A 21,445-nucleotide genomic window follows, 5' to 3' on the forward strand; every position below is an offset into this window, starting at 1 on the left:
TGCATGTGATTATCTCCAATAATTAACAAAGAAAAAAATTCAAAGAGATAAATAAAAACAAGCCAAAACGCCAAAAAGGAGCTCCATTCTAGTATCACATGAAAGCTCCTCTTGATTTAGACAAATACTTTTAATATTATCATACGATTCTCACATGAAACTTCCTGTCACAGCAGTCGCAGTAATTCCAAGGAAAGAGAAGAGAAACAACCACCGGTGCTTCCACATTCAAAGAAGATAAGCATGTGGAGTTGAAGTGATTCAGGCGATCGAAAACTTCCTTGACAAAGTGTGGAAAACTTTGCAGTTTCCTGTTGTTGTTTCTTTCTCAGACCTTGACTTTGTCAGCAAAAATTTAAAGTATTTTTTCAAGATAAATAAATAAATATTTGTTGAGCAGTCGCATCGATAGAGACAGAACAGATGAATGCATCAGTTCAAGTAAAAACACTGAGCCTATGGCTTATACGCTGTGGCCACGTACAGATTACTGGAGTTCACAGAATCCAGACGTATAAGTCTGTCTCTTTCAGTCATTAAAACTTTGCTTTGGCCGAGAGCTGCTTAATTAAACAACAAAGAAATGGGAAAATGTCGCCTTGATTAAGGACAAAGCCAGAGACAAAGTTTCACACTCCTCCATCACCTTAATATTAATACATTTTATTGTCTTTGTCGAAATAAAGTTAGTGAGACAACTACCGTACGTATAGTAGTTTTTCTGCTGTCAGCTACAATGAAAATATTTTTGGTGAAAAATAATAACTAGAATATGTTTTTTTATTTATTTGTATGCTACTTTATGTATCACACAAAATTATTTTAAATTTTATGCTGAAATTACGCGGATATCATTAATGCGATCACATGTGATGCGTGAATAATGACTTCGCTTAAATTTTATTTCAACTTAAACCCATTATGAAGCTAAAACATCCCTTATAATAAACAAATATGTGTGTCTCCCAAACTTTGCAACAGTAGCAATAAAAAATTTCGAGTAATTACGAGTAATCTGTGAATGGAATAGGAAGAAATTACGAGTAAAATGTGAAAAAAAAAATTTCTTCAACACATGTTTAGCTTTTTATTAACCTAATATTTCAACTAACTTAACTATATATATGTTCAATATATATATGGTTTTAAGATCTCGTTTGATTATTTCAATTCAAAATTGGTTGCTAACTCAATTAGCTTAATCAATTTGACTAATATATCACAATCCTCAATTTAATATCTGCTTGAGTACGTTGACCCTGATCATCCCCAGCTACTGATCTTCCTGGAAGGCAGGTCACGCCACGCTACGCTACGCCACGCCACGCAGCAGCAATCATTGACGTCTAATTCATTAATTGTTCTACACCTCTCGATCTGTCCACTCCTTGACAAAAATATCCTTTTTATTTTGTTTATTAATTAGCTAGTCTCCTCCCAATCTCATTGCTTCCAGGAAGCAGCAGCCAGTGCTCCGGCGGCGACGGCACAACCTCAGCTCGGCCCTATAAAGCTCCCAACTCCCTTCCTTCTCCTATCGATCAGCCACATGGAGGAAATACTTGGTGCCCATCGCAAGTGCCTCGGCCGGTCGATCGCCAAGAAGAAGCCCGTCAAGGTCGTCTACATCTCCAACCCCATGAGGGTCACCGCCAGCGCCGCTACCTTCCGCGCCCTCGTGCAGAAGCTCACCGGCCGGGACTCCGACGTCGACGCCATCGCTTCCGCCGCCTCTGTCGCCGAACCGCCGCCGGCTTTCTTGCGGCCGTCTGACGGCGCTACTGGATCGACGACAACGTCGATGTCAGTGGATCCCTGCAACAGTTTGGTGGCTCCGAGCGAAGTGTTCGGCGGGGGCTTCGACGCGCAGATGCTGGAGAACTTCTGGGGATTCTTGTCGGCGGCGGCGCCACCGTACTATGAACCTCAAATGGCCGACTTTGGGAGCTGCACCCGTCACTGAATCAAGTGCGCAACTGGAGACTATATAAACGACAGAATCTATAGATCGATTCTGCAGGTATACAGTCAAATCTAAATACGAGATCTCCCGAGGTAACGATGTGGTTGTGCTCCTCATGTGTATAGGAAACCGTTTGCTTACAGTTTGCTGGATTTCTTTTTTCCTTCTTTAGTATTCATAATCACTTTTCTGAAAAAAAAAAAAACGATGCACATTTTACAATTTTAGTAACTGAGGCTTGTATCTTAATTTGGAGACACAAAATATCTAAGAATGCGATATGATATGTATTGTAATTTAATTTGCAAGGTAAAAGACAATAACTGTAAGCCTCTTCCTTAGCTTTTAATTAACTAGACAACTAAGAAACTTATTGAATCGCACTCTCTGTAAATAAAAAAAAAACAAATGGAAACCATTTATTAATATCAATAACATGTCGAGATAATGCAATAGAAGTTCGCTTAAAGACTCTTAGTTTTTGTACTTCTCGCTGACTGAACGTACTTCTTTGTTTTAATTTACTTGCAAAGTGGCCCTCTTCGACTTTTCAATATCTTCTCAACCACCTTCCTGATGATTATAATATCTTACTCATTTATATAAGAAAATAAATTATTATAATATTAATTTAAGATCTTCAACTTTATGAAGTAATTAATACTTTAAATTAAATTGGAAATGTAGCCGAATTTATAAAGATCTAAAGTTATAATTAATAGTCTTTCACATCCAAAACTTTTCTTTAGAAATACACCATTTTATTTTATTTTTAGCCTACTATAAAAAAAATTAAATAATTTAGTGTATACATATTAAAGCTACATGAGATATTTTTTAAAAAATACTAATTTTTATTGAACATTGTACAATTAGATATACATGATAAGTCTATTTTTATTAAAAAGAAAAATCAACCATTTATGCATATGTTGTAAGTTTTTTTTTTCCCTTCATCCTATCCGAAAGACCACCTTCTAAATCTCAATTGTGACTATCTTGCCTCATGTGTATCCTTCTCGATTTTAAGCTCTCTTGATAAATTTGACAAATTGATAAATTAATATTTTTAGGATATAGTCGAGTTGGTCACCATGGAATAGATTTGCAAAATATATTCAAAATATTGCTCTAGTTTGTTGTTTGTTTCATTCAAATCACCATACTATAGATGGTGACCCCCGAAAGCACTTGTCCAATCTCATCGGCCACACTTATTGCCTCACCAATGTAGGCATTTTGCCGTTGCTACCATTGACCAAGTATGCATGAGCATGAATTGACTTGATCAGGTACACACACATGTGCTAGGGCAGGCAGGACTTGTTGAAAATATAAAGTTAAACTATTCTAGATATGAATATGAATGGGTAGAATATATTCATTGTATCTTGAATAAGAGTAAATAAGTATTTCATCTTCTATCACATTCATTGAATGTGAGTTTAGAAAATTAATATTTATTCATCTAGAGGAGTACCTAGATATTGTTCTCTTGTATGTATAAATACCTCCATGTACTTGCATTTGAAATACAATTTGTGGGGCCAACTGTGTGGGGTTGGGATGGCGGATTTCACCTTTATTGAAGTGAAATATAAAAAAATATAGAGAAGAAGGTTATATCCTCTCACACTCTCAATTTTATCCTCTTTCTCTCTAACAAAATAGTATCAGAGCGAATTTGGTGAGCCTATAACTCTTGATAGATGACCAATAATAACATTGCTTCTTTTTAATTCTCTCGCTCACGGAGGAGAATTATGAGACATGGAATCTCAAGATGAAAGTTTTTGTGGGCTCTCAAGATGTGTGGGGGTTGTAGAGAAAGACAAGAAGAACCCTCAAAATAAAGAGGACTTATCTCAAGTAGAGAAGAATGGTTTATCAAAGATAGGATGAAAGATCAATATATAGGCCCTTATCCTCATTCATTAATATTTGGATGATTTAATGTTTGAGAAGGTGACTGATGCTACTATTTCAAAGGAAGCTTGGGAGACTCTAGCAAAGACTCCCCAAAGTGTTGATAGTTATGACTTATGCAAGTTAGAGGGGGATGAATAGCTTCGATCATTTCTCATTTTAATCTTGTGTTCATCGTTTGATTACGTACATAGCAGAATTCTTGAATCAAACTTGATGTCACATGCACAACTTCAAAATTTATTTGGTATCCGTCTCCTTGAGATAACTAATCTAAGATACTATTTCTAACGATCTCCCTCCATTAGAATCTTTTTCTTTTTGGATATCTTGCGGAGGTAAATAAGTCTCTTATAATCTTGTTCTTATAAGAATACAACAAGAAAGATAAATACAAAAGCAAATGAAAGTAAAATAAACTTTACATATGAAAATTTTACTTTGGAAGCTTGCTTGTTGCTTTGGATAGCCTACTGATGGTTGGAAATATAGCAACACTTCACCTCTAACCCCTCAAGATTCGACAACGAGAAACCTCCTCCAAATCCTTTTTATTAAGCTGCTCTTCGAGCTAATTTTTACCTAGCAATCGATTGCTAGACTTCACCAATTGATTGCCATCGAATTCGACCATTTAAACCAACAGAACAACTCTTTTTCACCTACCAATTGATTGTTTGCCTCCAGTCAAATCAACCAATCGATTCAGAAACATTATGTTCGTTGCTATAGTGTCACTAATCAATTGTTGGAACTCATCAATTGATTGGTATTGTAGCAAATAACAATAATCCTAAACATGATCACTATAGCAAATCCAAAGTTAATGTAGCAACCCTAATTACTATAGAAAGCTTTAATTTTTAGGTTTTAGGGTTTACAATAAATCATGAATATTGTAGCAACCTTAGTTAGAAACCCTAATTACTATAACAAATCTTGAAAATACCTTAAAATCTAAATTTCGAAGTTTACAGTTCATCGATCGATATGCTCTATCAATCGACTAATACTCTCCTATTTCAACTTTACTAAGTTGAATTCTCATCTTGCTTGGTATCCGATTGATAACCTACCAAGATTTCTTTTGCTCAACATTTAATCAATTTTGACTCATCGAGATTTTTCGGCTTAGCATCTAGTCAACTTTGACCTACCAAGATTTCATCATTGTTTAACATTTGATCAGCCTTGACCTACTGGGATGTTATCACTTCCTAGCATCCAATCAACCTTAATTTGCTGAGGTTTCATTATTGCCTAACATTTGAACAACCTTAACTTGCTAGGACTTCCATCACCACCACCAAGTGTTCCGTCCACCATCCACTTGAACTTTCTGTCTTGTGTCAACTCTATGTTGGACTTCCGACTGTCAAGTGTCCGATCACCAATAACTCACTTGAACTTTTTGTATTGTATCAAGTATCCAATCAACCTTGATATACTTGACTTTTCGCTCAATCAACTTAACATATTTATCAAATATCAAAACTTCAACTCGAGGTAACTTGAGCTTGGTCAACTTGGTCAATTTTGATCAGAGATTGATTGCATTAATAATCTATCCCTTTTTGATATGTTTAACCATGTGTTTAAGTTAGGCTAAACCTTAGCCTAAGAATCCTTCTTCGTTCCTCTTCTCATGTTAAAATATGAATGAGATTTCCTAACTTAAATTCTATATTCTCTCATTTGACATACTTTAAAAATTATTCGTTAAAAAAATCAGGTTATTCAATCCTCAATTCCTCATGAAGGTTAAAAAAATTATTTTTTTATTTTAACTTAGGACTGAAATAGATGTAAAAAAAATATTTTAGCAAAGAGTGCACCTTTAAAAAATTCTCAATACTTACGTGCAACTTTGGAAATTCTCAACACCTTCCTTTGTAACTCACTGTATTTATTATTATTTTTATTTTTAATTTAGACTAAAATAGATGAAAAAACATTTTTAGAAAAAAAGTGCACTTTTGGACACTAGTCAGTGCGAATCTTTTCCCTGCAACCTGCTCTTTATAACTCACTGCTTTTACTTCCCTCAGCGCCTTCGAATTCCTACCAAAACCCACCTCCAACTCCAGATCCTGGTCAGTGCCAGTCTTTTTCCTGAGGGAGGCGCCATGGCCATCGCTGGGGATGTAACGACAGGAATCCTAGCAGTTGCCCTGGCGGCGGCTTTGCTGCTGCCGCCGTTGGTCATCTCCAACTCCGACGCCGACGCTCTGGTCGCGTTACGACAGAGTCTCTCGGATCCTGACAGGATGCTCGAGAGCTGGGACGCGACGATTGCTACTCCGTGCACTTGGTTCCACATCACTTGCAACCAAGAAAATCGCGTCACGCGAGTGTATGCATTTTTTAGCTTTTTTTGTTTTCCTGTCGACTTTTTAAGTTATCTTTTGATTTCTCTAAAATTTGGAACTTTCTCACGATGGGATGGAGTAAGATGGGTAGGCATGTCTGTGGGTTCATTGAGTTGCTAATCAACCATTAAATCTTTTGATCGGCTTCAAGGTTTAAACGATTTTTTAAATTTTGTAATTTATCTTGGCAATCTTGATGGGAGGGACTTTAGGAATATAAGTATAAATTTGAAATGGCAGCGTTTATATGGTTTTGTATTGCACTTTTCATGTAAAAAGAGTTTGTGGCATCATGATATTGAAATTCGATGATCTCTAACAATCTTGAGATTATGCATGTGCACCATCTCTCTGATTATTGAGTTTCTCACTGGTACAATGAAAATATTGCAGAAGTTCAATGGTAGCCGTATGTTTTGTGCATGTGAAACTTGGCAAAGGTGCAAAAATCCTCTTTAACTTATGAAGTTTTGAATAATTGAAATGTACGAGAAGGGGGAAAATACAGCAATTTTCTTTTTCTGAATTTGTTGAAAGTATATGTTTTGTGTCTTACTCTTTGGTAGTCATTATTTGTATGACTACAACCTCCTCAAAAATGCAACATTAAGTTTTAGATGGTGTGTCTCCTTAATCTAAATCTCAAAGTAGTAGGTGCAAAAATTACAAGTTTGAGCAGTTATTTCAATTTATTGGTATCAGATCTAACATTTCAAATCAGACTTTAATATACTAATTTTGTTTTTTTGCTGTATGTTGATTCTCATAATTCATATTTTTGGTTATTCACGTAGTGCTTTTTACAGGGACTTGGTATATTCAAATTTATCTGGTCATCTTGTTCCAGAACTTGGAAATATTGAATTCCTACAATATTTGTAAGAATCATGTCTTTAGCTGTGATTTTATAGTTGACGTGCCAGTCTTAGTTCCTATGTTTTTCATTCTGTTTATTATTTCCCTATTTATCTGAATGTGGTTCAAGCATGCTTGTGAAAGTTTTCATTCGAAATTCTGTTTAGTTATTTGGTTCCATATATTAATGATGTCTAGTTTGTGTATGAATCATTCTTTCATCCTTAGCTTGTATGCATAAAGGAACTGAAGTTGGGAGTTATATTAGTTTTACTTCAGTTATTATCACATATATACAAACATCTAGATATGGTAGGAACATGAGAGAACATATCGATCAATTAAGTTACCACTTAGATTTCTTTTTGTCATTTACCACATGAGAGAGGAAGTCATGACCTGAAAATCTGAGTGCACTAGCCCTAGATAGATGGCACATTCTTTTCAACAGGCAAACAATCTATATTATACTACAAGATGATCCACTTCTATTTATATAGAAACTAAGATGAATCAGGGCAGGTATCCATTCCATTTCCATATCTATAGCCTAAACTATAGCTTTAGAGTTTAGACATGTAGTTAATCATGTTTTTGGATTATGAGATTTGGATGAAGAGGTTTTGGATCATCTATTGATGATTATTGGGAAGTAAAATAGTATTTGATCATTCTCACTAACTTAGATTGGTTTTTCTTGATGATATATCGGTGAGCATTGAATCAAGTAGAATTCAGTAAATAAGGCTTATTTGCCTCTTTCTGACCTTTGTAGTTTTATTTTGGTTCATTTTAACTGATACTAGTTTAATTTCACATGTAAAACAAGATTCATGTGAAGTTTCTGGTGGAACAAGTATCGATAAGAATTCCATAAACTTATGGTTGATAAGCTTCAAATATTTCCTACTTGAGCTGCATGTTAGATGCCATAGAATTTATCATAGTTTCTGGATGAAATTTCACTCTAGTTCTTTGATAATGAAGAACATTGTCATGATCTTCTTAAAGTATTGTGCTTTTCTTCGGCATATTTATGGTTGAGCAAACTAATACTTCTCAATATTAGCCAAAGTCTATAATACTTTATATTACTACTAATGTAGGGAACTCTACCATAACAACATTCAAGGAACAATACCAGCAGAATTAGGTAACTTGAAGAATCTTATTAGCCTGGATTTGTATTATAACAATATCTCTGGTGCCATCCCTCCAACATTAGGGAACCTGAAACGTCTATTGTTCTTGTAAGTCATCATTTTTTCAGCTTTGATTTTGTTATGAAAACCATCCATCAAATAACTATTTTATATTGTCGGTGGGATCATACTAAATAGATATATCATTAACTTATGGTTAAGTTAATTGAATAGTGTTCCTGATATCCGGTATTTATAGTTTTAAGTTGTAGAAAATTATATCTTCCTGTAGTTTTTTAAGGATGTTCACCGTCTATTTGTACAACTATCAAACTAATACATTTAGATTATTGTTTTCCAGACGGCTCAACAATAACCATTTGACTGGTCATGTTCCACGGGAAATTCTTGAAAATCCTAATCTCATGGTTTTGTAAGTACTACGATTTTGGTTTGAATATACATTAATTTATTCACTGCAAGACTAGGTTTAATAGACATTTTTTATTCCCTACAATACTTATTTTTTCTAATACAGTGTTCACATTTTTGTTGCTTTCAGGAATGTATCAAACAATGACCTTGGTCGCCCAATTCCAACTACTAGTCGATTTGAACAGTTCTCCTTAAACAAGTACCACCTTGTTCTCAATATTTCTTTTGAATAGTCATTATTATATGGATCTATAGTTCTCTACTACGTGCATATTCATTGTTTGGACCTAAGATATACTCTTGCTACTCGGTAAGCTAAGAAAATAATGCGAATGAGTGTCAGTTCTCATATATAACTAGAGGCGGTGCATTGTTATTTATAACGTTGAATTAGGAAGAAAATTTGATTAAATCAACAAAAAAAGGTTCTCCCAAGATAAATCATGAAGATCCTGTCAATGCGGGCTTAGAAAGGCCTGTATTGTAATATGTTATTTTCACGACTTGAACCTGTGAGAAATAGGTTGTCTGAATGATTCCAATCTCAGATAGGATGGTAATTGGATTGGAATCTCATGAACCTACAACCTGCGATCTAATCTTATGTTTGTCCTTTGGATGGGTTTTAAGTTGTAATTTTTTTTCTTTGCTTCGTATGTTGCATACCTCCTTGACTGTTTACTTTCGTTATGTGCAGTTTTGAAAAAAGGGTTTGATTATGGTCGATGGCAACGAGGTGTGTGATTGGACTAAAGCTTTAGATGAAGGTGAAATCTATCTTATAATCGTACCTTGGATTTCTATTTGCATGCGTATCTAAATAAGTCTGAATGAAGCTTGGTCTCAATAAAAGTTATGTTAATGCAACGAAATTTGAAGTTGGGGCATTTGTGATTCATTTTAGATTATATTTTATTCCCTATAATATTAAGTTATATTTTATTTTTCATAATTTTAATGATGTGATTATCAAGATGTGCACGGAAATCTCGAAGCTAAAAGATGGTGATTTGTTAAGTCATCCATAAGGAATTCATGTATAATCATTCTTTCTTAATAAAGATCTCACATTGTTTTTTAAAATTGTATTTCATATTTATATGTGGATGAGATTCATAACAAAAAGATTAAATATATATGAAGTTTTCTAAATTGTTGTCCTCATATATGCATCGATGAGAAAGTATTCACAATTGGAGACGGAGCCCAGGGATAATTTTTTAATGTAGAAAGTATAACAATACGGTTGCCCTCTCCCCAGTATGAAATTTCTGATTTTATTCTTATTCGCAATAGCAAATTTATAATTTATTATAAATTAATCTCATCGTCATAAAATTTTCAATGTAGAATTAAATTCGTTATCTATTTTTAATTCAAAATTTCCAACATTACATACATCAAGTTTTACATAAAAATGGCATCTTTCAACGTTTCACTTGTTCTCAAATAGAACTATCATTTATAACGGGATGGATCAACCAATTAAAAATTTATCATATGACTAGATGACATGGATCAGTCCATCAATTTGGTAGATTAGAAAAATATTAAAAATTTTAAATTAGAATTATAATTTAAATAAGTCAAATTGAATTTTTAAATTTAGATTACAATTTTGATGAATCATACTTATTAATTCATTAAATTTTTTATTTTAATTTTAAATTTAAAAAAAATAATCTTTTTCAATTCAAAACCAATTCAAGTTTATTACAGATCGATCTATTCAGATTGTAGGCCTGATCACGATCCATCTAAATTTATTTTAAAATAAATTGATATAATTTTAATCTAATTTATTTAAATTATTTAACTAGGCACTTGATTAGGGCCCAGATCGCACTTCCTCGAAATCGTATAGCTGTCGTGGGCCTGTTCGGTTGACTGGCGGTTCGGTGGCTCGAAGTCGTTGGCAAGGTGAAGTAGAGCTCGAGGGCATCAGACGCTCGCGTCATCTCTTCTTTCTTCTTCTTTGTCGGTCTCTGTTTTCTTCACCGGTCGCGGGTTCGGCCGATAGCGCAGGAGGCATGACGGAGCAGCTCACCGACGAACAGATCGCCGAGTTCAAGGAGGCCTTCAGCTTGTTCGACAAGGATGGCGATGGTTAAACCCTCGGAATCTCAATTTTTTTTTTTTGGATCTCATCTGCTAGATCTGTACCAAAACTTTCTTTCTTTTTTTCCCCTACTTATTGCGGGCGCTGCTATTCTCTCTAGTCGGCTTGTCTTCACCACCTCGATTATTGTTATTGTTTTGAGATTTGATGATTGGAAGACATATAACGTTCCTTTTGTTAGGATGTCATGGTTTTTCTTTTTGGAAATTAGGATTGCATGATTCTGTGACCAGACAGGATGAATGGTTCATTCAGCTAGTTTATTCTTAGTTGTGAATAGGGATTGATTTTCCTTTCTTTTTTTTTGTTCTTTTTCACTGATCAAGAGAGTTGGGAGTTGGGACGACAGATATGATTTCTCATCATCGTTGCTGGTAAATGAGTCCGCCTTTGTTGTATCTTGTGGTATAGATAATTTTCTCAAATTTGAGCCTCTCGTGAGATGTTTAGATTCGCTGTTCAAATTGCGCCCTAACATGCCAACAAGTATTTATCTTAGAAAAAACACACACACAAAACGCAACTAAAATTAATGAAAACTAAGAGAATCTAGCTGTGTTAGTATAAGATTACATAAGCATGATTCTCGTTTTAAATTGTTGGAGGTATGTTTGAAAGATGAATTTGGAGATGACTATTGTCTTTTGTAAGGCTAAACTCCACCTTTTTGTGGGTTTGATCCAACCCTATACCTCTAGTACAACCTAGGTCGATTCTTCTATCTGCCATGATGATGATAAACCTTGTCTTTGTCTCTAACACTCTGGAGGAATGAGAAATAGAAAACAAAGAATAAAGAAAAATGATAGCACTCATTGGCATTGCTACAAAAGATAGTTGAGCCTTCTAAAATTTGAGAACTGGCTCAGGTTAAAGTATGACTAGGCGAGACCAATTCCAATTCATATAAACGGTTTTGTTGGTTCCACTATGAAATTATATATCATTTTTGAGTTAACAGAATTTGGGAGACAAAGCTAGCTAGTAGGAACCCATTCTAGTTAAATCCATCATTTATATGCTTTTTGTGTTTGATGTTTCATTTCTAATAGGAAAATATTCTCTCTGATGTTCTCTTCAGTAAGTATAAGTGACTAGTCACCTTTGTTGTCCATGCATCCAAATGGAATGGTGTGTACTTAGCTGGTGGCTTCTTTACTGCTTATGTTTGACTTGAGGAAGGAAGACTGCCACAAAGGAAAAGACCAACTATTGATTGTTTGATTATTTGGTATTATGTAAATATCATTGTAATATGTATCTCATAACTAAAATATCAATCTTAACAATCCTTCTACATTAAATTGCTTTCGAGGTTTTTTAAATTATTCAGCTAGCATTAGAAGTCCACATGATGATAGCCTATGATATGAGATGTGCTAAACTTGGAAATTTTATCTTACTGTTAGTCGGTGAGATAGTATTAAACTTGTTGAATTTTCACATAGTCTATCTTAGCTATCTAAACTTTTTTTTTTCTCTTTTATCTTATAGATGTGTAGTAGCCTATCTAACCTATCAACCATCTAATCATTAAACATTTCCATGAGTTGAAAAATCAAATTTAATTTATTTGTTAATTGTAGTTACTGCTTGCTCTTTTGGTTGGATAAAGGCTTAATGGATCTATGTTAGTCTCTCTTTTAACAATGAAACAACAAAGTCTAGTATTTTCTAAAATTTTAATCTGTTACCAAGATGTAAATTTGATAGGAGGAACATAATGTGACAATAGTGGATTGCCGGAAGAGAATATAACCTCCGCATAGTGATGCAAATCTCTCCTTGCATAGGAGAAAATTCATTATGCATTCTTCTCATTATTGTATTGTCCACAACATATGGCTGATACCAATTGCTAGGACATGTATTTTGGAGATCATGTGCTTGGGAATCCAAGTTGTCAACAATTTTATCTGGAATTCTTGCAAATTCGGCTTAACCTAGTGTATTGTCATACTTATGGCATAATGGGCATTACATGTGGTACTCAACACTCGAGATGTATCTTCTTGCATGCCATAATCATGAACTTTTGATAAGACATCAACATTGCATTTATGCCAAAAGCTCTAACAGAAAAAACACAAAACTACCAGTAGTATACTAGAATTTTAAGTGGACTTTTTATAAAAGGTTTGGGTCCAATCTGCATCGCTAAGGAGTTAAATAATATGTTATGTGTTTGTGCATACTAATCATTTTCTACATGTTTTATTGCATCTTTTGTGGCTTTCACAAATGGGGTGCTTCACACATCTGAAGGAAAGAGCAAGTGGGGCACAATTATTACTTTATATTGTATAACCTAATTTTCAAATCCTGTGGCCAAAATATTTTGTTAGGATGTGATGTCCAAAAAGTTGCCATGGAGTTGATGGTCTATTGGATCATCATATAGGGAATGTAAATACTGATGTGGTTGAGTCTGCGCTCTCAGATTCCATTTGAAGTCCAAATTGAAAAGTGTGTTTATAACTTTGTCAAGATGCATACAAGAGCTCCAAAGTTAACCAACCTAGTGATATGAGACAATAAATCCATTATGTGATCTGTTGAAGTGTAATAGTAAATGCCATAAAAACAAGGTGAGCATGAGCAAACCTTTACTCGCAAAAAATTAACACAGTTTTGGTAGTCTACCAGAGCTTTTTGTTCGTTCTGATGTGCAATCTACCAGTCCGCATGCTAAACTAATAATTTACCTCAATTTAGTTCCCTCTATGATTATGTTTTGCCATTACAGCGTAAAGCTCTTTTCCTGGAAGAAAATTACTATAGTGGCTACATGATTGCTGGTTAATCTTGATGTTGAAGAATTTTGTTAACTTGTTCTTAGAAAAGATAATTTCTAAACTTCGTTTCCATCCTTCTAGTTTCCAGGTTATTTATGGACTTCATTTTCAGACTTTCAGTTTGAAAAATCATGATTCTGAGCACGTAGGTTTATGTTCTGCTATAGCTACCAGTCCTACTTTGGTACTTAAATGATCAAGTAGATGATTGCCTGAGAAGCTTGACTGAATCTTAACCTTTTCGTTTGTTTCTTTTTGCTCTTGTCTGTACAGTATTTAAGTCATATTCCTGTTTTGCCTGAACATGACTTGAAAAAATCTAATTTGCTGAAAGGCAGATTGTATTGGAAGTATTTAAGTTATGAGATCTTTTTGGAAACTATTTATTTATCAAGGTGAAGTAAGAAAATAAATTTCACGTGTGCTGTATATTGACCATGTTCTCCCTCGGGGAATTTCTACAGGCTGCATCACAACCAAAGAGCTTGGAACTGTCATGCGTTCATTGGGTCAGAACCCTACAGAAGCTGAACTTCAAGACATGCTAAATGAAGTTGATGCCGATGGAAACGGTACAATCGACTTCCCTGAGTTTCTTAATTTGATGGCTCGCAAGATGAAGGATACAGATTCAGAGGAGGAACTAAAGGAGGCATTCAGAGTGTTTGACAAGGACCAAAATGGCTTCATCTCTGCTGCTGAACTTCGTCATGTCATGACCAATCTTGGAGAGAAGCTTACCGATGAGGAAGTCGTTGAAATGATACGTGAAGCTGATGTTGATGGTGATGGCCAGATCAACTATGATGAATTTGTCAAAGTCATGATGGCCAAGTGAGTTTCCACTATGAAAGAAAAACCGAGGAAATCCAGTGGTGAATGAATTGTAAAAAAATCAGTATACCTCCTCGGTCCTTATCTCAATAGCTGTGGTTGTGAAACTAAATACTAGCGTCGCTTTTCCTTTCAGCAGTGGTGGTTCAGTTAGACTTTTGATGGTTGTTTCTAGTGCATCTCTCCTCTCTTGACTGTTTGTTCGATTGTATGGAGTGGTTTGAAAATCTGTAAATCTGTCGTGCATGGATTTCTTGTTCCAACTTTTACAATATTGGAACAAATCATGGTACACTTCGATTAATAGTATTGTAACTGTAATTTTTTGTGATCCGAAAGCCGTGTATTTAATAGGTTTAACAATTCGATAATAAGAGAATGCTTAACGTAGATACAGAAAAGTGCAATGAACCATTGGAATTGACTGTCAACTATTTAAGACCATTTAGTACCGACGTTGGTTTGTGTAAGCACAAATTGCAAAATGACAAATAATAGTTGCTTGGTTGCCTCCGTAAATGTGATGCATGTGAATGTGTGCATAAATATGTTTGATTAAGTTATCATATATATATATATATATATATATATATTATGTTATATATTATGAGATAATAACATAATCAAAGTTATGAAATATAAAATATAATTTAATATTATTTTATTTAATTTATTTATTTAGAGAGAATAAAATATAATCAATTTAATATTTATTATATTATCTTTAATTTAATTTATTTTTAAATTAAATTAAATTAAATTAATAATATCAATATTAATAATATTAATGATGATAATAAATTGATAATATATAAAAACATAAATATAATTTATTTATAATTTTTTAAAATTTAAAATAAATTTATATATTTTTAATAAAATAATTATTTTAATAAAATAATTTGTTAAATTAATAAATATAATTTATTAATTTAATTTTTAAAATTTAAAATAAATTTATATATTTTTAATAAAATAATTATTTAAATAAAAAATTTATTAAATTATAATTTTAAATTTATAAATATATATTTTTAATAAAATCATTTATTAAATTAATAAATATAATTCATTAATTTTATTTTTAGAATTTAAAATAGATATATATTTTTTAATAAAATAATTCATTAAAATAATTATTTTAATAAAATAATTTATTAAATTAATAAATATAGTTCTTTAATTTTATTTTAATAAAATAATTTATTAAATTAATAAATATGGTTCCTTATTTTTATTTTCTTAATTTAAAATAAATTATCTCTTTTAAATTTATAAGTATTTAAATTAAAATTTATTAAATTAATTCACTTAGTTTAATTAAGTTTCATGGTATATTTCAATTTAATCAGTTTTAAAATCGAAGAATAATCATAAAAAAAAATTTCGTTAATCTTCAAAATCACAGAAAATTTTAGGTTGTCAAGACAATCACATTCCCAGGTTATAAATAAAAAATATGTTTTAATATGGTGGTGATGTTGTATTACTTAGGGATTATAACTTGAACCAAACAACGTTGATAACCTTAGACAGATAACCAAGAATATCAATAATAACTTCAACCAAATGTCCTGATTCAAGTTATCATATATATAATCTTGATTACGTGATTACTAACTAAAGTTAGAAGCATAAAATATAACCAAATGTTATTTGGTTGAATTTATTTATTCGGAGGAAATAAAACATAATCAATTTAATATTTACTATATTATTTATTCACTTTATTTGTAGAATAAATTAAATTAAATTAATAATTCAATTTATAATGATTGATAAATTGATAATATATAAATTAAATTAAATTAATTAAATATTTAATATTAATATTTATAAATGATGATGATAAATTGATAATATATAAAAAATAAATATACTTTATTTATAATTTTTTAAATTTAAAATAAATTTATATATTTTTAATAAAATAATTTGTTAAAATAATTATTTTAATAAAATAAATTATTAAATTAATAAATATAATTCATTAATTTAATTTTTTAAATTTAAAATAATTATATATATATATTAATAAAATAATTCATTAAAATAATTATTTTAATAAAATAATTCATTAAATTAATAAATATAATTTATTAATTTTATTTTTTTTAATTTAAAATAAATTATTTTTTAAAATTTTATAATATTTAAATTAAAATTTATTTAAATTAATTAACTCGATTTCAATTAGGTTGCTCGGTGCATTTCAATTAATTTTGTTTTAAAATCAGAGGATAATCATAGAAAAAAATTTCGTTAACTTTCGGAATCACAGAAAATGTTAAGCTACCAAGTTAATCACATTTCCAAGTTATAATCCATTTATTGATGTGACGATGATGTTCCCAATGGCGGAGCCAACTCAGATGATTTATCAGGGCTGATCCCAAATTGTGAGCCACCACTCGGGCTAATCTTCATTTTTTTTTCTTTTCTGCCATAGTAAATCAAAATTTATTCCCTTTCCATCGCCATTGAGCCCTCAGGCTATAGCCAGGATAGGCTTTAACGTGGCTCTGCCCTTGGATGCTGCATTACTTGAGAATCGATCGTACTCTGAATCAAATAAGGTTATTGTCGATAGCTTTGGATAGAAAACCAAGGTTATCCACGATAACCTCCAACCCAACGTCCCCTAAGATAAATCTCATGAAGTTTGGATATTTTAATTATTAAAAATAATAATTGAAATAGATTTAGATGACTTTTTATTAGAAATTGAGAGTTAAATCCATAGCAGGATGCCAAAGAGTACACGGACCAAATTTTGAATGAAAAATTATTAGAATATGAAGATACCGCAAACTTTAAAAAATGCACAATAATAAATTGGTGCAAGGACTACATCTAATTTTGAAGTTGTGTACCACAATGATTTAAAACAAATAAAATGATTGCCCCTACTGGGCAACAAGACCATCGTTATTCTCCTCTCGCTATGTTACATTCACTATCTTCCAAATTAGGTCGAGTCACACTCAACCCTTTACTATTTTAATTCAATATTATCGACAAACTTCTGATAAAATATGATTAAAACATACAACACCTAATTATGCTTATGCCTTGGGCTCAAAGGAAGACGATATGGATGCTCATGTCTAAGCCAAATTAAAATTTTATACGTACAATAATAGTGATAAATCATGGCATGTGTGTCTAGTTTGACTATCAACCTATTGAACAACATCTTAACCATAACTAAGAGGGCGAACCTAAATTAAAATTTTATACGTATAATAATAGTGACTCGAGTCAGCTTTTGCAGCCTAATCACGTACGTCATTCTAGCGTAACCGTAACGTCAGCAGGATTCGGTGCTGAGCTCTGTAGCTACTCGAACGTGCCGAATGAACGGCGACGAGTCAAAACTTGGACTTCTAGAAGCCACCACAATTAATTAGGCTTGTCTGCTCCTGCACCATCAGCAACGGATGTGGCCGGTAGGTTAGTGGTACATAACGGCCTACACGTTATGTAAAACATAACGGCCTACACGTTATGGGAAAAAAGAAGAAGTACACAGCATTTTTTTGGTAAAAAAAAAGGAAAAGGAAAAGGACATAAACAGCATGTAACGCCCGTTACATGACCCCCCACGACTCCAGGGTGGGGAAGGCCGGGAACAATGCGTCGGCGTCAAAAACCGGGAGTTCGGGCGACGCGGCGAACGGCCCGACGCCGTTGGCCAGCAATAGCGCCGACGTGTCGAGCGTGGGGAGGAAGGCTTGTTGAGGGGAGGCGGCGCGGGGGGCCGGCGAGGGCCGGATCGGCTCGGGCTTCTTCACCAACGGCTCGACGTCCGGCGGCAGATCCCCGATCAGCTGGACGCCGGTGACGCGCTGCACCATCTCCCGGAAGTTGGACGGATCCGTGTTGATGTAGGTGGTGGGCGATCGCTTGGACGCTCGCGACTTGCGCTTGGCGACCCGGGCGGCGGAGGCGGGCCCGAGCGGGTGGTTCCGCGGGCGGAGGGGCGCCGCGGAGGGGGCGAGGTGGTGGTGGTGCTGCTGCTGGAGGAGGGAGGGGGAGGAGGAGGTGGCGACGGAGGGCGAGGCAGCGCCGGAAGAGGAGGTATCCGAGAGCGAGATCTGGAGGGCGCGGGTGAGCGCCTCGTTGTCGCGGGCGAAGGCCTCCCTCATCCAGGCCGGCTCCGAGCGGAACACCCACGGATCGAGCACGGAGCAGTTGTCCGCCATGGCCGACGATCAAACCTTCTTTCTTCTCTCCGCCCTCTCAGAGCATTCGATCGAAGGAAGGCGAGGGACGTCGGGAGTGGGTGTGGGGGCCTTTAATAAGCGCGGTGACCCGGCCACGTGTACACCCGGCTTCTGGTATCGGTGTAACTGCGGGCCAACGGCGTAGCAGTCAGTTATTTTTTAAAAAATAAAACAAAATGTTAAAATGAGAGGGGTGTGGATAATGACGTTGACCGTCAAAACGAGTCGTCGATGCGTGTACATCCGCTGGCACGGCCGCCACCATATTACGATCCTGCCACCCGTACTGCCGAAAGCAATTGGCCAGACCTTTCTATTTATTTACGATCGTGTCCGGAGGGGCGCCAAGGGGTGGTCGGTGCAATTGTGGTAAAAAGGTAGTGGCGTTTTGGGTATCAAACCAGAAAGGAGGTAGTGCGCCAGCAGTGACGTCATAATGTCGAGAGGAAAGGGTGACAGGAAGGAGAGGAGGCGATGTTGTGCGCGTGGGCCACGTGCGAGTGGGGCCGCAAGCTGAGTAGGACATGATTTGTTACTTTGTCTTTAAATGGAAACTTCGTCTCTTTATTTCATGGGGTTTCTTTGATCGTTGCTCCTGTTTTTGGACGGCAATATCGATAGAAGCTTCTTCCTGGAGGGAGGATGTATAGGTTATCGAATATGTCCGATAATTGAGTTGAATAGAGGTTTGAATATTTTTATCATTATGTATTGTACCTCTTTTATATGATTGGCCCTTTTTGATTTGGACAAGTGATTATTTCTTGTAGTACGATGCACGCAAGTGTCCAATGAGGGTTTGGATTTGCATACATCGATCATACCTTGTTACGGTGCCTCCTTAATAAAGATTTGCCTAATTATGATTTCTTACTTGTATAATTATTGTGTCTTGCTTGTCCAATTATGATCTATCTCCTCCAATTGTGCCCTGCAATAGTCAGCATCGTCTATACCTAGGGATGGCGGGGACCCCATGGTCTCTTGGAGGCTTGAGAAGTCTAAGATGTTCGGAGGGATGAGTCGAATACGGGATTGAATACTTGATTATGAATAAAAGTCAAATATGGCAAGGTTGATTGAATACTTAACGATGAAAAATATAAGTAGGTCATGAAAGATCAAACACTTGACACGATCGATGAGAAAAGTCCAAATGAGTCATGGTTGATCGGATATTTAATGATCGAAAGTCCAACAGGGCATTGGCATGAGATGGAAAGTCTAAGTGGATTATAGAGGACCAAACATTTGGTACGAGGAGAAGAGTTCAAGTGGGTCGTAGTTGACCAGATACTTGATGATCGAAAATCCAATATAGAGTTGACACGATACAGAAAGTCTAAGCGAGTCATAGTTGACCGGATACTTAGCGACAAGGGAAGTCCTAACAGATCATAATTGTCCAGATGTTAGGTATGAGACGAGAAGTTCCAACTAGTTAATATTGATCAAATGTGTTAAGCAATGAAAAGTCTTGATTGGTCAAAGGTGACCAGATGTTGAGTGAAGAAAGTCTTGGTAGATTGAGGTCAATTGAATATTAGACAATATGAAATTTCAACTTCGAAAATGCTAACACAAGGGTAGCAATCAATTGCTAAACCCTAAAGTGCAAAATTCAGAGTTTAAAGGGGGGTTGTTGATCTAGCAATCGATTGGTAGTAAGTAATTAATTGGCAAACCGTGTTGGCCAAACAAAAGCTTTGCAAATCAACTAGCCAATTAGATTGAAAGCAAACAATCAATTGTTGTGTCTTAGCAATCGATTATTATATCTTAGCAATCGATTGTTGCTGAGGTAAAAATAGTCGTTCTACAAATATAAACAGTTGAATTATAGCAAGACAATCATTTATTTTTGTATACTTGTATTTATTATGAAATCAAGTTGTAAGAGACTTCTCTACCTTCGAAAGGTATCCGAGAAAAAAAATGATAATGAGATAATCATTAGGACTAGACCTTAAACGTAGTCATCTTGGGAGCCGATGAACTAAATAAATTAGTTTGTCTTGTGTTTATATGTTCTTGTGTTGTATATTTTATTTATGCTACGTATTAATCTTTTGTAGACGATTACAAAATCAAAACGAAACCATTGAAGCTATTCACCCGTTATCTCGCACGAATCCTAACATCTAACAGCTAAAGGAAGTGCTTGAGTGGCAGAATGCTCTGCTTTAGAAGGTGCTTGAGCTACCGAAAATTCAACGAGACTAGACCAAGTTGGAATGTGGGCTGACACAACGTATGTTTGACTTGCTGATATGAATCTAATTAATCCAAGTACGCGAAGCTAGCCGGAAAAGAACCATCCTTCCATATTTACCTTTGTGAATAATTAAGTAAATATGTTTTCTTAAAAGTCATCTTTTACTCACACAAACTACATTAATTAATCGTCAATTCTCAAGGGTATACAAAAAATTAAACCATTATACATCATATATTACAATTACATATGATATTATGTATCTATGCACTTAAATTATAAATTATGACATGATTTTATTATAATTCTCTCCGTCTTCTTAAATTATTCATATCTTTTACATAGTAAATTTGTATTACACATCTTGGTGAATTGAAAAGGTGTCTCAACAATGACTATTTAAAGAATGAATCTACCCCTTGATGCTATAAACTTTTATTTTTTTAATCACTATCAATTACATTTCTGGTTGAGGAGACTGCCAATAGTTTACTTACCGTGCGTGGTACTTTTATTTGCATCCTTCTCCAATATCACTACTTGCTTAAGGTCAGTATTAAATTTAC

General features: G+C 34.4%; 4 protein-coding genes across 4 annotated transcripts; 3 read left to right on the forward strand and 1 right to left on the reverse strand.

Moving 5' to 3' along the window:
* Positions 1-1,468: 1,468 nt before the first annotated feature.
* Positions 1,469-2,259, forward strand: LOC141820531 (uncharacterized). The gene has a single exon (XM_074707857.1). The coding sequence runs from the start codon at positions 1,550-1,552 to the stop codon at positions 1,961-1,963; it is 414 nt and encodes a 137-aa protein (XP_074563958.1). The 5' UTR covers positions 1,469-1,549; the 3' UTR covers positions 1,964-2,259.
* A 3,756-nt stretch (positions 2,260-6,015) lies between these two features.
* Positions 6,016-8,923, forward strand: LOC141820757 (uncharacterized). Its single transcript, XM_074708121.1, has 5 exons — positions 6,016-6,242; positions 7,065-7,136; positions 8,220-8,363; positions 8,617-8,688; positions 8,818-8,923. The coding sequence occupies exons 1-5, from the start codon at positions 6,016-6,018 to the stop codon at positions 8,921-8,923; spliced, it is 621 nt and encodes a 206-aa protein (XP_074564222.1).
* A 1,672-nt stretch (positions 8,924-10,595) lies between these two features.
* On the forward strand, positions 10,596-14,637 carry LOC141820532 (calmodulin-like). Its single transcript, XM_074707860.1, has 2 exons — positions 10,596-10,796; positions 14,069-14,637. Exons 1-2 carry the CDS (start codon positions 10,721-10,723, stop codon positions 14,440-14,442), a joined length of 450 nt encoding a protein of 149 aa, XP_074563961.1. The 5' UTR covers positions 10,596-10,720; the 3' UTR covers positions 14,443-14,637.
* Positions 14,638-17,822: 3,185 nt separating this feature from the next.
* On the reverse strand, positions 17,823-18,705 carry LOC141820684 (calmodulin-binding protein 25-like). The gene has a single exon (XM_074708051.1). The coding sequence runs from the start codon at positions 18,641-18,643 to the stop codon at positions 18,029-18,031; it is 615 nt and encodes a 204-aa protein (XP_074564152.1). The 5' UTR covers positions 18,644-18,705; the 3' UTR covers positions 17,823-18,028.
* Between the last annotated feature and the right edge of the window lie 2,740 nt (positions 18,706-21,445).

Source organism: Curcuma longa, unplaced genomic scaffold (genome assembly GCF_044706935.1).
Source record: "Curcuma longa cultivar G26 ecotype Majalengka, Jawa Barat unplaced genomic scaffold, ITB_CL_G26_1.1 utg509_np1212_2302976_RagTag, whole genome shotgun sequence".
Taxonomy (NCBI): domain Eukaryota; kingdom Viridiplantae; phylum Streptophyta; class Magnoliopsida; order Zingiberales; family Zingiberaceae; genus Curcuma; species Curcuma longa.